This window comes from Rhinolophus sinicus, linkage group LG02 (assembly GCF_036562045.2).
Source record: "Rhinolophus sinicus isolate RSC01 linkage group LG02, ASM3656204v1, whole genome shotgun sequence".
NCBI lineage: Eukaryota > Metazoa > Chordata > Mammalia > Chiroptera > Rhinolophidae > Rhinolophus > Rhinolophus sinicus.
In genome coordinates, this window is record NC_133752.1 from 92,924,546 (window position 1) to 92,942,288 (window position 17,743).

A 17,743-nucleotide genomic window follows, 5' to 3' on the forward strand; every position below is an offset into this window, starting at 1 on the left:
CTTGGTGAATTCTCCATAGCCCCAGGCTTCCTTTAATAGAGTAATCTGTGTCTTAACCTCCCATACGGAATAAGAAGAGACCTATGTCCAAGTGCCTCTGTGATGTGATCAATCTGGAATTTCTCTTGCCATTTTTTTGATGGATGATGTATCTGCCTGTTTCTAACATGAAGTGATGGAATTCCAGTTTTAAAAATGTCTGTGTTAACCACTGTTTTGGGTTTCATTTCATATAAACTTCTTCCAAACAGAGTTGCATATACTAGAGTAGGTTTCCACTTCCTAAATTACTAGCACATTCCAAATATGTTTCCCTGAGATTTCACAAAAATTGCCTTTATTGGGTTCTGAGTGTTCCGAAACTCTTCAATTCCCCATTTAAAGACAGTCACTGGGTTTACCTTCAGTCGGCAAATTTGAGTCTTTGGGGTCATGCTGGTAACAGTCCACGTGTTAGAAAAGACAACAGCACGTGTGGCATGATTAATTTCAAGGGATTTTCTTCCTGAGTGTAGGAAAACCATGGGGCATGGGGATTGAGGCAGAGCAGATGAGAATGCCCGGCTGCAGCAGACTGGGGCCATGTGGGAAGGTGGGCACAGGATGCCAGGCCTTCTCGTTTCCCAAGAGATATACAAACATGAAGTGCTGGCTCTTCATTCATTTTTTTTCTTAATCACATGTGGACCAACACAGTGATGGCAAAATAAAATCTGTCCACAGGCCCGTGTATGCAATGAGCCACCAGATGCTGTTGCTAGAATGTACTAACAGATAACTCATCACATTCTCGATTGATATATATGTACTAGGCCATCTCCCAGAGAGCCACCGTACTTCCAGGAGCTGAGAGGTTCCTCACTTCATGTGTATTCACTTCAAAGGTAGCATTCTATGTGTTAAGTTGAATTCAGTCAAATCCAGGAGGATTCTTGGATCTACATTCCAGAATTCTGTCCTGCTTTTCCTCTGTAGTTACGTTATGGAAGTACAATCCAGGTGGGCGACTTCCTGATGCTCCCCAGGGAAAACACACTGTTTAATAAGACAGAAGTGTGGTCTGGTCTGTGTCTTGAAAGCAAGAAGTACAAGATGGTTTTAGTAGTCTCACCTTCACCGGTTATTTTGAAGGAAGTTGTCAATATTGTTTTCTTGTTCCTCTGAAATATTACAGTGCGTGAAATTGCACTCATAAGAAATCTGCTTGGTAGATTGATTTGATATTCCAAATTTTCAAAATTATTTAGACATAATGAGAAAAACTTTTACATATTCTATTAATTATATATAAATAATACAACTTAAACAATGATGTTTCTTCAAACAATCAACATTTTTTGTTGTTGTTTTTCTCGGAAAATATCCCAGGAAGACAAACTTAGAAAGTCAAAGTAATTTGAAATATTGGCAAAAGGTTCAACTTTTAATAAGACAGAAGTGTGGTCTGGTCTGTGTCTATAACCAGCTTACTAAAAAAATCAATAAGAAATTAATTAAACTGACTCACCATGTATTTAATAGTATTCAGTATGTATAAAATAGCCATAAATATTCTTAAGTTGCACATTGATTTGGAGGGAGGAAAGGATGAAACTCAACCTAATAACTGATTCTTGAGGCTTTACATTTCTTTTCAATTTTATAACTTTCTACAGAAATAAGTGGGACCTCACACAAAGTGACTGGGTTCAGCTTAGATTGTTGGCAGAACCAGGATAAGGACCCACATCCCCTGTTGCTGGGTTTTGATGCAGCCAACCACTTTCCATGCACCACCATGCTGTAGCACTGCCTTGATTCCTGATACTTGATACCTGGTGCTATGGACTGAAGTGTGTGCCTCCCAATTCATATGCTGAAGCCCGAATCCCTCAACCTGACTATGTTTGGAGATAGGGCTTTTAGGAGGTAATTAAGGTCAAATGAGTTCATAAAGATCCTAAACTGATAGGATTGATGACTTTATAAGAAGAGGAAAAAGAGAGAGAGACCTTTCTCCAGGTGCACGACACTGAGGAAAAGGCCAGGTGAGGACACAATGAGAAGGTTGCTGTTTGCAAGCCAGGGAGAGGGTTCTCACCAGAACCTGACCCTGCTGGCACACTGACCTCAGACTTCCAGCCTCCAGAACTGTGAGAAAATAAATTTCTGTTGTTTAAGTCACTCGGTTTATGGTGTTTATGCCTCAGTGGACTAAGACACCTGATATGTGTGAAAAGATACCTCATTACATGATATTTTGTGAAAGGGGTCCTTAGGAAGTTTCCAACACTTGAACACCTAACCTTCCAGTCTGAACTTAGCTATTCTTTAATTAAAGAGAATCTTACTCCTCTTCCATCATGTGCCTGGCTGCATGGATTGCCACAATACAAGTCTCTTATTGTATCTTCTTTCCACTCATTTTCTCAGCGCATTTTCCAGTGAACCCTCTCTCTTAAAGTAGCCAGTTCAGTTTACCAGACTGTAAACATACTCTTTCTTCATTCACATGGACCCCTGTTTATGGCGATGGAGAGATTCCTTAACCTCTTTTCTGCAGGTATCTCTCTGTTCATAGTCGATTCTTTGTAAATAATATTTCCTTAAAGGTCCCAAAGCTTTGGCTATAGCGTTTTGGAAACTGATTGTTTAGCTTAATCCTTCACATCTGTACCACATTTTGCGTGTGTTAACAGAACTCCTCACAACTGCATACAACCTTCAATGAGTATTAATACCTGGTGAGAAAAATGAACATCAGTTAAGATGTTTTTCTTCTTGCACCCAGACAACTCTATTTAGCATGAGACATCACATAAGGTAAAAAGTGCCCAAAGAGCTCTGACCGAAACAAATGAGTACCAGCCAGAGATGGGATGTAGAAAGGAAAGATGATGGAGAAGACAAAAAACTAATCTAGAGCTTTTTTTGAAAATTCAGATTGATTTCAGGTTATTTCCTATCTGAATAGCAAATGGTTTAGTCACCAGTTATTTCAGGGAGTAGCTATATTTTAAAATATAGCTGAACTAAACATAGTTTAATTAGAGTTAAAATAATGTGAGATATTAGAAAATACATTTCTTATTCAAATACACGAATCTTATCCATAACGTCCCTAACAACCTTTGCTCAATGTATTCTAATAGTAATTTCACCCCGTCTTAAGAGCGAAAATTTTGTTTTTGACACCCTGATTTACTAAAGTGTTTTCTCATCCTTAACCAAATATTTTATCCCCGAGACATTCACCTGTGAATCCTCATTCTGACCTCCTTGCAGACTAAGGCCACTTCCTCTGTCATCCAGTGGGCTCTTCCCCATTCACTTCTCACATGACCTGACCTAGAGACCTCAACCATTTTGATCTTTCTCCATAGCCACATTTTATTTCATTTATTATAAAATGCTGACCTCACAATTATACTCAGCAAGAATTCATCATGAAACTAGTACATATCTAGTAGCCGACTAGCAATTGTTGACTTACTATTAGTTTAATGGTATAAATTTATTTATAAACTGACATTTAGGAATTCAGAATACATTTTTTTCACAAGGTAAAATAATAAGATTCCTAGGTTTCATTCATCCATTTATTCATTGATTCATTCAACAAATATTTAATCAGAGCTTGTTGCTAGTATTATTTTAATAAGTAAAGCAGATGCCTTCTTGAAGTTTATACTAGTGGGGTGGATAGAAGTAATCTAATAAAATCAATGTAGAATCATAAATATGAAGGAACGAAGTGGATGAAGAGAGAAGTAAGGATTATTAGCTGAAGTAAGAAGGGCCTTCGAAGATGAGACAGTTGGGGAAGACATATCCAAAGAGGTGAAGTTTATGTTGAAACATTATGGTGGAGTGAGGAGGGCAGAACATTCTAGGTGGGGAAAGCAGCATTTTGAGAAGGTGGTGAGGGGTGGGGGGAGGTAAATATATTCCAGGAACTGAGAGAAGGCCAAGGTGAGTGAGAGAGGGGCACAAGAAGGGATGGGAGAGTGAGGCTGAAGTCGGAGCCCAGACTCTGAAAGCCATGTGAGGGAGTCTGCTTTCCTCTGGGGTCTGATGTGCTACTCCAGGACACCTTGACCCCCAGGGGACCCTCGGAGGCTGCTCTCTGCAATAAGGATTAGAAGATTAGACACATATGAACAGACTCCACCACCCCACACCCTGATTTGAGGATTCAATGTGGCTCCCTATGCCTGCATCATAGCCCATCAGCCACTTATAGGCAACCAGGATGATCTTAGGAGTTCATTAGATCCCTGTACCAAGAAGCAATGGCAAGCACATGCACATATTCATTTGCTAGATTCTTACCATTTTCCGGAGGAAGAAGAGTTTTGACTTTGACAATGGAACCCTTGTTACTTCCCTAGAGCCCTTGTGAATAAAATATACTTTGTCAGAGTATGAAAAATTCTTTAGGCTCTAGCTCAGCAATTTTATGACCAATACATTTGATTGAAAATGGGAAGGCAAAAAACACTGTGGCAGTGATCTCTGGAGTTTGGGTATCATCATAAATTCAAAATGAAAAAAAAGAAAACAACAAAAAAACATTAATGGTTTCATTTGAAAAGTAAAGGCATTTAAATATGTATATATTTTCTACAACCCCTATTGTTTCAGAAAAAGAAATCATTAAAAAAGAAATAGAGCATGGTAGAATAAATGATAGGTGAATAACTAAATGTATCATTTTAAAAACTCGCCAAATTATCCTAGTTTTCTTTTTTCACATTTTACTGTTCGAGAATCACTGTATTATGAATTATTTACTGTGGGTCTAAAACATTTCTCTATATCATACATGCATTAATAAATATGCAAGCAACAAGTTTTCTTTACATAGCCACTCTCCAGAGCTCCTTTATTTAAAAGATTAACCTGCAAATGATTTTATTGGTTAATAAGCTATTCTGGGGAAAATGATCGCTTTTAGTGTTCAAAGCAATCTCTTTGTTTTGCTTCCTTGGCTTTGAAAATTATGCCTGTTATTCCCTACATGGTTTGCAAACCATTGTTGGCATTATTTTTGCAATAAAAACCTATCAACCATGATAAGTTATATAAAAAATCTCTGCTACATCAGGGGACCAAACATCTGTGGGATTTGAGAAACTATCCTACATATTGCACTGATTACTTATCAATTATCAAGTCAAAATCTCCTCGTGCAAAGACCCAGATTGAACTTCAGATTTTATTCTGGTTGTAACAGAATACTGATGCTATTTGTTCATCCTGTTCTCACTCGTCTGAATCCAAGGAATATTTATTACATTCTTTGTTCTCTGAGTGAACATTAGAATTTTTTTTCCTCTCCCTCCTCTCCACTGTCTCGATGTTTACTCTCTGGGGTAAAAATGTTCATTCCAGAGGAAAACTGAAGGATAACTTTCACACACGCTTGTCTTCGTTTCCCCCCCCCCCCAGTTTGTTTTTACTGTTTTCACCATTAAGTAATATTCTGAATTGTATCCACAAATCAGCTGAATTCATTTTAATAAGTGATGACTATTCTAAACAACTGTCATTGACATTGTAGATTAGTGGAGAGAGCTACTTAGATATTGAAGCCCAGGCAGAGGGAGTCTGAGAGCAAGTGGAGATTTTCCACTTACACAAGTATTTGCATACAGATAGAATTCTAAAGTAAGAACATTCAATCAGAACTTCCTGTCCTGGGTTCTTTGTAACTTTTCATTTGAAATGCACAAGTATATCAAGTATATCCCAAGTATATCCCAAAGCGAACTCTAACCTCCTCCTAGTAAGTGCTATTTATAACTAGTATTGTATTTGGCAAAGTCATATTCAATTTACCATTGATTAAGTAAATTAATCACTTACACAAAGCCTGATCAGAATACATGCAGACTGACTAATGATCTAAAATGTTGATATCTCAAAATAATACAGCATGTCCATTACACTTTTGAAGTTGAGTTATCTTGAAATTTGCTTCAAAGCTAGGATACCTGGGGGTGGAAAACACATAAATGTTACATTCAAATTAATACATCAAAAACCAGGATATGAGGATTCCAAATTTATACTATTTGGGACATGTACAGATGGAACCCATGAAACATCTCGGAAATTCTCCAGATCTGATATCCATTACGGAAGAGAAATCTGGACTCAGCCTTCTTTATTGAGGTCAGTTTCAAGAGGGTTAGAACTCTCAGGGTTGCCATTTCTAAAACAAATGGACTGTTGATTACTCCAGCAGTTCTCTGGAATGTAAACCTTGCTGTGTGTAGTTTGGAACGTAATAAGTTCAACATTTAAAGACATGAAATTCTTAAATTTTGATAATCTCTCTATCAAAATAAGAGATAAATTGAATTTTTTTATCTCTAAAGTCTTTGTTTTGGGCGTGGTCACGTAGAAACAGAACATGTTCAAGTTGCAAATTAGAAATTTCAGCTAATGGAGGATATCTGGTCTTGTCCAGTGTTTCCCAGACATCTGCACACCCCGGCCCAGATTCCAGAGTAAGAACTGGGCTGTGGAATTTTTAAAGATCTCCAGGTAATTCTCATGTTCAGACAAGCATGGGAACCACTGCTGAAGTTCAAAGGCATTTGTTAGCTCATGGCATTGTCCTGCCTTGAGCATTTATTCAAGTTCAGTGAGAGAAAGATAGAAATCCGGGCATTACCTGACTCTTTTAATTACATCTGGTTATTTTAGGTCCTGTTTCTGTGACCTATGGTATGCACTGTATTTGGGAAACAAAGATATTATTTATTATTTGTTTCCTCTATTTGTTTTCTAGCATTTAAAATGCACCAAGTTCTGCTTTATCATGCTAACTGGTACCAGTTACTCTGAACTGTCCAGGGTGTCCGGTTGTCCTGACTAACTTAAATGTCTGAGCGTCATTTTGGGGTATTTTTCTCCTTCTTAAATACTGGCAAGTCTTTCGGATTTTTCGGCCTTTTTCGGGACAGCCTCTTTCCCTCTTGTTCTTCCTGTTGGGCGCTTTTATGATTTTATTCTTGACTTTTGCAATAGCTTCCAAACCAATGTCTGAGTCTAACCTCTCCCTTCTCCAGTCCGTCCTATTATCTAAATTGTTCTTCGCAGTCCACACTTAATCCATTACTTACAGAGCTCTCACTTTACACAAAATCGAGTTCACACGCTCTAAACTAATATTCAATTGTGTGGTCTAAATTCTACATATCTAACTATACTTACTTCTCATTACTCCTTTGTATATGCTTGTTCTACTTATTTTCTGTAGTCTTCTTAGTCTTTTCTGCTTGTCCCCCTATGCTCAGACGAGTCCTTCTCTCTGGAATGTCCATCTCAAGTTCCAAATCATTTTTCAAGGCCCAGATTAAATACCATGACTCTATGACTCCCCACCCCCTTTTTTTAATCACTAAAACTGAATGAGATATTCTTCTTTGAAGGATTGTAGATCTGACTTTGTCACTGGGACCGCAGTTACCTTATACCGGTTTGGAATAGAGACATTTCAGCCTGCATTCTCTCACTCTGTCACAGGTTTCTGAAGACCAAAAACTATGTTGTGAACATCTTTTGCCCTTCTCAGCACAGAGCTCAAGGCCTTCCACATACATAAGCAGTGCATCATAGATACTTGTTAGCTTGAATGAATTACACTTAAAGGAAATGGTTGTAAATAAACTGACCATTTACAGCATCTTCTGACATTAGACTATATTCTCTTGAGTATTTGACCTGTAGGTATTTTTCTTGGGGTCTGTCCAGTTAGTTCTTAGGGAAGTGAGAAGCTAATATTATAACACTGATTCTCCCCCATGTGATTTTGTAAGACAGAAGGAAAACATGTTTCTCAGTCTGCACTGAAATAAAATCTTGTCTAGCTATATTATAATTCTATTGCAAGATATAAATGCAGGCCTTATAGATCTGAAAGGGACTTGTTCTGCAAAGTCAGCGAAACCATATTATGAAAATATTTGTTTGAATCTAGCATTGTAATTTTAAAATGAAACCACTTGACAGATTGTGTTTTTCTTTTTGCTTCTTTATTTTTAACGACCCTTAAAATGATCGTGGCCTCTCTCCCTTTGGCCTCTCTCTCTCTCTGCCCTTGTTTGACCTCTCCATCAGCGACTTAAAATTAAGTGAGTTGGCAATAAGACTTTCCTTCTCCTAAGATGTGATCCTAGAAGAATTTATCATCCGAAATGGGCTTTTAATTCTTATTTAGAAAGCAGTAGGAAGATTTACTTTGTTAAAAGTACCTCTGTGCCAGATGAAAGTACCGTCATAGATTTTTTTTTTTTAATTGAAGTTCCCTGAGAGTATTGTCAACATGGTCTCTCAAGGAAATGGGAATGATACAGTGTCTCCTGGGGGGAGGGACAAAGTAGCTCTATATTTACACTTAGCAACACAGCTCGACGACTCAGGAACAGAAAATCTGGATATCGTGGTAGGTTAAAAACGGCCCCAAATTCCTACAGTTCCTCCCATAAGAGGTAGCATCTATCTTCCCACCTCTTGAATCCAGGCATCCAGGCCATGTCTTGTGACCTGTTCTGATCTCATGAATAGGACAAAGTGAAGCTGTGCAACTTGTAAGCAACGCCTCCAGAGGCCTTGCAGTTTCCACTCTTACTCTCTTTGGTTCTATTCACTTGTGCCTAACCTGTATCTAGCCTCCTTAGGAAGGAGATGGCACATGGAGACAGAGACCCTAAACATGTAACCAAGGGCATGTGGGCTGGCCAGCCCCAGCCAACATGTGAACTGGCCGCAACCCAGCAGTGACCCAGCTGACACTAGAGCCGTAGCACCTCCCAGCTGAGCCCTGTCCACCTCAACAAAACCCTGAATGTTTGGAATCCAGATGGTTATTTCAAGCCACCAAGTTTTTGGCTTCTTTGTTAACCAGCAATAGACTACTGATGGACGTGGCTTGGGCGTGTTTGTAATAGAACATGGAAATTTCAAGAAGAATAAAATGAATAGTGAACACGGTGTATTTATAAATAAATTGCATTAGTTTGTATATGATCTTCTACTTCTTTCTTGCTGGTAAGAAAAATCCACCACCATGCCATCTTTTCAAGGAGGTAATAAAGCCAAAGAAACACTCCTTGAGAAATAGAAAGAATCACTAACATCTTGTACGTACTGAGTGTCTTTCATGTACCAGACATTGTCTAAGTCCCAGAATGCAGCAGTGAACCCCACAGAGAGAGAGGGAGAGATATTTTAAATGAGAGTGGGGGGGAGTGATACAATTTTTTGGAAGTCTGATAAAAAAAAATTGTTAATCAAGGAAATTAAAGCAGACTCAGAAATAAAGCATGACAGAATAGGAGAGGCTCATTCCAGATGCGTAACACAGCAGGTGCACAGTAGGCTGCTGGTGCATGCTGGCGTATTCATGGGACAAGGAAAGCAGTAGGGTTGGTGAACAGTGTGTGATGGACGGGCAGAGGGAAGAGATGGCTGTGTCAAGCAGTGTTGGTACAGACTTTGGATTTTATTCTGTGATCGGAATCCTCATTAGAAGGGCACGATATGATCAGATTTCTGCTTTTAATAGGATTAATTTAAAAAGGATTACTCTGTGGAAAATAAAGTGAAAGGAACCAAGAGGAGAGGCAGGGAGACCAGTGAGAGAGCTATTGCATGAGACCTGATAAGTAGCTTCCTGGAAACAATTTGACCAAATGTAATTTTTTTTTTGAGGTTCTAAAAATTTTAAGACCTGAAAGGTATTGTGTAAATGAAAAGCACACAGACTTTGGAGTTATACAGAACTGTTTTGATATCCCTGGGATTTATGTGATATCATGTAACCTACTCAGCGTTTCTGAGCTTTAGATTCTTTGTAACTCATTGAGTTGTAAATGCATAATGTATATTATTACGTGCCAAGGTGAAAACTTGGGAATAGTATATGCACACATAAGTGGTAGCTACACTTATTAACCAGTTCTCATAAATACATGATTAACTATTTACTTAGTTTTAAAGTAAAGGATCTAGACAAAGACCAACCACCAAAACTCCAATGATAGATGGTCAGATGGAGCAAATGAATTCAATATGGGAATGTTCAACTCTAATTCTCTGATATTTGAAAATTCATACTTCTAGATGTTAGTACCATAAAAAGGAAGAATGTCTGAATTTTTTTAATCTGCGATATTTATGTCAACAAAACAAAAGTAGTTCCTAATAGCACTTTATCATTTCCAACATATATTCACATGTTCAGCTCAAGGATTTAACCAGAATGTTGTGATATGACTATTTTTATTCTGCATCCATTTCATCATCTTGAAAATAGAGGCTCAGAAAGTTAACTGTTTACCAAATGATATCTAGAAAGGAAAATCAGTACTAGATTCTGATGCTAAGTATAAGTGACATCAAACCTCCTGTGGCAAAATTTCATTCACAGCTTATTCATCACTGCCTAACACTAGAGGCTAAAATTCTGAAGACATGAGAAGATAGAGGAAAAGAAAAATAGACTGAAGAAAAGTTTTATTCTTTGACATTAAAAGAGTAATAATATGAAAAATCTGACCAATTAAAAGTATATTAACCTGTCAGTTGAAATGCCAGACTGGATACTTTGGGGATAGTAATTTCCCTTAGAATTGAGAATATTGGCCAAGTAGTTACCAGTTGGTAGAGGGAAACCATCCATCTTTTCTACAAATGTTGGTTATGTGAAAATTTTCAACTGAGTTATAATTTTTAAAAGTTGTTCCTGTGTAATTTTTTCAATAATCTTTTGAAATTATAAATAGTAGTCATTTCTCGTTTTTTTTTTTTTTTTTTCCTAAGAACTAGGCCAAGACAGAACTGTGTGGATTTTCCAAAAGTCCTCCTATATTAGAAATCTTGAAAGGCAATTTTGATTAGTACTAGAAAATGACATGAATTTTCAAAGCTAATAAATCTAGGTCTTTTTATACAAATCCAAACTTAATAAAGAAACTGTATGGGCTATGTACCTGATTGTGTCCTTACAAATGTCATAGGTTGAAGCCCAAACCCCCGTGGGACTGTATTTGGAGACAGGGTCTTTACAGAAGTAATTAAGGCTAATTGAGGTGGGGCCCTAATCCAAAGGGATTGGTGCCCTTAGCAAAGCAGGGGGAGGCACTAGAGAACTTTCTGTCTCCACCATGGGAGGACACAATAATAAGGCGAGCCAGGAGGAGAGCTCTCACCGAAAACCAAATCAGCCAGAACCTTGATCTTGGACTTCTCAGCTCCCAGAACTGTGAGATATAAATTTTTGTTGTTTAAGCCCTCTCTGCCCCCACATCCCCCACAATCAATGGTATTTAGTTATGGCAGCACTAGATGACTAATACAGTATATATAGAGTACCCAAGCTTCAGCCCCATTATAGATGCTAAATCTAAAACAGAAATGCTGATCCTTTTCAACTATGATTTTTTTTTGTCAGAAAATTTAGAGGCCCTCCACACAATTGTTGTTTCTTTCTAGTTGATTGTAAAAATACACCATACCAAGAACTTCATTGACACTAAAATCTGTGACACTAAAGTGAGCACACATTTACCCATCACAATATATTGTGCATTTGAAAACTAGTGTACTCATAGGCAAGACCTGTGACTTATTCAGAGTGCATGGGTGACACACAGTATTCTCAGGGATTGTTACACCCCCTGCAACAAGTCTGTGAATTTGCCTCTGATCTTGGGGCCAATCTACAGTTTATCAACAAAGATGATTAAATACCCGTTAAATTGGTGCCATACTGTACGGGTGCTAACACTGGCTACTTGTACAAGCTCTTCAAACTCTACTTTTATTTCTTTTGATGACTATCACGTAAACAAAGCAAAGAGTCTTCTGCCCCATGCTTAGCAGTTGCTTTCTATTTGTCTCAGTGGCTTTAGGGTGTCAGAACCTTGGCTGAAAGGCACGTTAACAGACAACCTCATTCAACTCTCTCTTATCATGAGCAAAGTCCAGAATTTACAGTGGCCTTACTTAAAAGCAGAAACCGTACTTCAACCCAAATCTTCTTTGAGCTACATGATTTTAATGCTAATTTTGTGTGTTTTCATAGAAAGCTCATACATATTTTAAAACTTTTTCAATTACACATTTTTTGCTAGGTGTTTTGGATCCCTTGAAGACTACGTATAAGTTGGCAGGGTACCTCGTTAGTGGCCACTGTTTCGGGATCTCTTGCTCGTATGTATAAAAGATTGGGATGTTATAAATTCCCTCAAAATTGCCCCCAGCCTTTTTCTCTGGCCTCTTCTTTCTCACCACGCTAAGCATGGGAAGAATCTCTCAGGTTCAGTCTTGCAAAGCTTCAAGTTTGCTACCAGGGGCAGATAAAAGTATACTGTATCCGGGTAGAAAATAGATTCTGCTTCATTTAATAAATGAATCAACTTAAACACATAGCAACATGTCTCAAAATACCTGGAGATCTAGACAATCACGGAATTGAACTGTACAGCCTTGATTTTTTTTACCATTTTGGAAGATCGCAAATAAGTATATCGTGCTTTGTTGGCCATACCTCTCTGCATAGCACGACAGTTTCCTCTGTGACAGAGATTGTTACTGGAAAAATTGAAACTTTTTTATAATGGAAAAATTGCTTCAATCCCAGATTTTATGTATTGCACAATAATCTGACTCCACAATAATTTCTCTCTCTCTCTCTCTCTCTCTCTCTCTCTCTCTCTCTCTCTCTCAACTAATCTTCCATTCTTGGAGGTCACTTAAACTCCTGTGAAGAATTAATGAAAGAAAACATGCCTGTAAAGAGTCATAGACAAGATATAGGGGGATAGACCAATCTGCAAATAGATTAAGTAGGTTTTTGGTGCATGTCCTCTGTTTACAGCTACACATTTCCAGGCGTGTTTGAGAAGCATGGATTTATAGGACTTATAGCTACCTACTGTGCCATCTACTTTCAGTAACAGTTGGTTTCCTAAATGAATTGGCAACAAGGCGTATCACAGTAGTGTTTTGTTTTATTTTCTGTGGTGTTAGAAATAGTTTGCTTTTGAAAAGAAAAGGAAAATCTTTGTGCCTGAAGTGGCTTTTGACATCTTTTTAAGTACCATTGCTTCTATAAAGAACAAGATGTGGTTTGAATGATACATCTTAATAGTGCTAAGATGTCACATTTTTAGACAGCTATTTTGTGTCTTTCCTGAATGAACGAAACGTGTCTCCCTGGAATTGAACAATGTGTGTCTGTAAATTTCTAGGTAAACAATAAATTGTCTTCTGTTTTGAATAAAAGTTGCCATGACAATTGGCAAGCTTGGGCTATAGAAATCAAGCACCAAGCTCTAGTCTTTAGCTTTTCAATGTTTTCAAAGATGTGATATTGTTTTAGGCAACTCTGATTTAAGTAAAATGAGGTGTATTTTCACATAGCTGTATCAGTGATTGTAATTTGGCAAATATTATATATGTTTTTGCAGATAGTCTGTTATTTAAGCATAATGATATTCTTATTTTGTATGTTAACTTCACGACTATGTCTTGATTAATTACAAAGTTCTAGGGGTTAAGGAAAATACCAAAGTCATTTTAGATATGTTGATTGCAATAATTATATTGAATGCTATAGTTAAAGTCTGAAATTTATTATTATTATAGTTAAAGCCTGAATATCTATTTGGTAGTTATGAGAATTTGGCATAATCACAGAATGTTCCACTATTCACCTAAAGATTATATCTTTGACTTTAGTATTGCTGAACTCTTTATGATAATTCTAGCAATAGGGAAAAATAAAATTTTCATTTAAATTCATTGACAATTTCCTCCAGAACCACCCTTTTATATGTTTCATTGAAAAATTAAATGAGTCATTATCATGTTTTATTCAGATTTGATGACTTCTGGCAGGATAGATTGGGGTTTCCATTCCTGCAGTGTGATTAGGTAGAATACCAGAATTACATGGGAGATGTTAGTTATCAGATCTATAACTTTCTCAATAAGGTGGCCTTGTTCAATGTTCCTCAAGTTTTTGTTTTGTTTTGTTTGGTTTGGTTTGGTTTGGTTTGGTTGCAAGTTAGGGAAACTTGCTTGTCAGGATTCTCTTGATTGACAATTACCCAACTAAAGGGACTGTAACAATAAAAGAGATTTAATGGTTCATCTAGGTGAACACGCCCAGGAGTAGGTCACACATAGATGTACTTGACCAAGGATCTGGCTTTTTCTCTGCAGTGATTCTGGTGATGTCCTTAGCTGTGTTAGTTTTGTCCCAGGCAGGGTTTCCTCGTGACGGCAAGTGGTGGCAGTACGTAGTTCCATGTCTCAAACCTACACATCTCAACAATAAGGATAAGGGAAATCATCTCCTCTCTACCAAAACTCCTCGATGTCCCACTCATTGTGTGTTCATGATGCCACCAGCCCTTGTGGCCACTGGAATGACATGTGCAGAATGGCTGGCGCCCAGTGTTGATGAGGGTCTCCACCTCGGAAGTCTCCAGTGTGAAGGACCAGGCTACAGGGAGGAGTTGAATACCTGCTGGAGACACAACCACAGTACTCGTTACCCTCCTAGAACCCAAACAACTAGTGTTTTACTTACTCTTCTGAAAGGAGTGCTGGAAAACCACTGGGATATCAAAGCTCTCTTGGGCTGCATGGAATCTTACTCCTGCTTCTTTGTTTGTATCTCCTTTTTTTCTGCTTTCTCTGCAGAATGTTCTTATCTTTCATCATGGGTGTACACACAATCTATATGTGATACCCAGAGTTTAACTGGAGTTTTACCTAGGATCTTTATTTTTGAATTTCATTGTTAACATTATATCACTGTTCTCAGTGTTTACATTTAGGATCATATTCTTTCTTCTATGACAAAAATCTGCTTAGAATATTGCTTAGAATATTCCTTTCCTTTTTGTAGTCAGTTATCCATATATCTAGCCTGATGACTTGTGAAAAGGTATATGGGATTCTTGTTTTGACAGGATATCAAGAATTCTATTTTATTTAACTAGCATTTAAGTAATAAATGCATTAGACAAAATTCACATTCCAAATTTTAGTATTCAAATCATAGACTCTCTATTCACTAAACATTATTCTTATAGAAACCTGAATGTTTTAAAAATATATTCTATCTAGCAGACTCCTCAAATTAATAAGCACAATTACATTTCATGGTTAAAAAAAAAAAAACGACTGCAATTTGAATTAGTCAAGAATCATATGATTTTTCTGGGTACTCCTCAGCAGCATTGTCTTTTAAAACACTAAATCTCTTCAGTGAGTGAGAAACTTGAAATAAAAGATTCTGTGACAGGTACCGTGGTGATATCAATCAGAATCAAATAAAAGTAAAATGTAATAATCCAAATTATAGAGAAAAAATGTGTTATCTCTATTTCTAGGATCATTAACTAAAAGCAGGCCCTAATATAACCCTAGTTTTAGAGAAGTTTAAATGTGTTGTCACTCAGTAGTAATTATGATTCAGATTTTCAGTAAGTAGTTCCAAAAGTGACATGTTTGTTTGGGCAGCAATTAGATCCCTGACATGACTGTAGTAAAAAGACTGTTGTACACAGATTGTACTGTTTTCTCTAAGTATTTTTTTTCTTTTTAATTTAACAATTTCTTCTAATGAGACTTATTAATTTAATTTTTAAATCTAATTCACTTAGAGGTTATTTAACTCCATTGTCTATTGTGAAGAATACTAACATTTCTAATTTCATAGGATCATTTTTTGTTTGTATTTTAAGAATTTTAGGGACAATGTCTCTGTTCTTTTTTCTCTTCTTTTGAAAATTGACTTTTTTTTCTTTTTAGTGGAACTCTCTCTATAACTGTAAATTATATAAATTGGGTATTATTGACTTAATTGCTTCTTGTTTTCTAACTGTATTGAGATATAATTGACATGCAACATAGTGTAAGTTTCAGGTGTACAACTCGTAATGTTAGCTAAGACCTCCATCATACCATGTAATTACCATTTCTTTTTTGTGGTGAGAACATTTCAGGTGTACTCTGTTAGCAACTTTCAAGTATATAATACAGTATTAACTAGTCACCATGATGTACATTAGATCCCCAGAACTTACTCACCTGATAACTGGAAGTTTGTACCCTTTGACCGACATCTCCTCATTTCCCCCAAAACCCCAGCCCCTGGTAACCAACATTCCACTCTCTTTCTACAGATTCAGCTGTTTGAGATTCCACATATGAGAACATACAGTACTTGTTTTTCCTCTGACTGATTTCATTTAGCATAATACCTCCAAGGTCAATCCATGCTCTCTGTTCTTGATGTGCATTATTCGCTCTTATTACAGGAGGACACAGACCATAATTACTATATATCTCGGATATATGGTCCATCTGATTCTGCCAGCCGGGATTTGTGGGTGAACATAGACCAAATGGAAAAGGACAAAGTGAAGATTCACGGAATACTGTCCAATACTCATCGGCAAGCTGCAGTAAGTGCCTTGACATTTTGTGTTTCTTTTTCTCTGCTGTAAACAAATTTTTTGCTTTAATTGGCATATCAACGTTGTTTTATGATCACTTTTTAAGTATATTTACTTCTGCAATTTAGATTCATAATTGCATATAAGATATTAAAGAAAATGAAAAAAAATATTTTGAGAAGCCACTATTAATTTAACAATTAATTAAATAAATTAACCATTAATTTCCCTGGTAAGAGGATGACTTGCATTTTCAAAGACGAGATTGATCTGGATGGTTTTCAGTTTTCTTGTAATGCATGATTTTAGAGAACATTTTTGAAAAAAATTACATTAATTTAGTATCTTCCATTTTACATGGCTTTATTACTCTTGGTCTAAGAAAGATTTAACCAGAAGCATTTATGATTCAGAGAACACATGTAGACCAATTATAAATCTAAGTGATGAACTGAAAAAATTTAAAAAATTAAACCTGGAAGCCTCCGAATATATTTTAAGCCTGAGCTCATCATTTACCATCTGTGATTCCTTAAACAAATACTGTAACTACTCTGAGGGACAATTTCTGCACCTGTGTGGTGGGGATGACAGGGTGTTAATACAGTTTTCACTCACCTTACGTGACCTTTGGGCTGAATGAGTGCACAGATTAGCTTTTCAATATTCACAACAGTCCTATGATTTAACTATCACTACATCCAGGTATTGCAGATGAGAGAACTGAGTCTTGGAAACATCAAGTAACCTGCTTCAGGGTCTCCAGCTAGTAAGTGATGGAACTAGATTGTTAATCTAGTCATTCAAGCCCACACTCAGGACGTGTGTGTAAAATGTATCACACTTGGTTCTCTGCAGGTTTTGATAATCATTTTCTGATAAGTGCCTGATTTAACAGTTCAAAAGTTATTTAGTTTTGCTATCATAGGTAAGAGCAGTGATCTTACCACTGATGAAGTGATGTCTTGTTCAGTTTAGTATGACTGAAAGTGAAAACAAAACAACTTTACCCTTTCAAATGCTATGCCATTATTGATCTAAAGAGTCAATGGCTGAAGTGATTTAAAGAGGCTCTGTTTGATAAATGTAAAATACCAAAATTTTTGGCCACAGCCTTCATTTTATATATATATATATATATATATATATATATATATATATATATATATACACACACACACGTATACATGTATATGTGTATATATATATATATATATATATATATATATATATATATATATATATATATATATATATGTAGACTTTCCTATTTCAGG

The 17,743-nt window shown here is 36.7% G+C and overlaps 1 protein-coding gene across 5 annotated transcripts in view; it reads left to right on the forward strand.

Annotated features, from left to right (window-relative positions):
- The window catches only part of PLXDC2 (plexin domain containing 2), a 390,269-nt gene that overhangs the window by 173,910 nt on the left and 198,616 nt on the right, over positions 1-17,743 (forward strand). For all 5 annotated transcript variants that reach the window (XM_074324846.1, XM_074324845.1, XM_074324844.1 and 2 more), the window contains one exon: positions 16,329-16,475. In XM_074324846.1, coding sequence (XP_074180947.1) covers positions 16,329-16,475 — 147 coding nt within the window. The remainder of the gene's footprint in view (positions 1-16,328; positions 16,476-17,743) is intronic.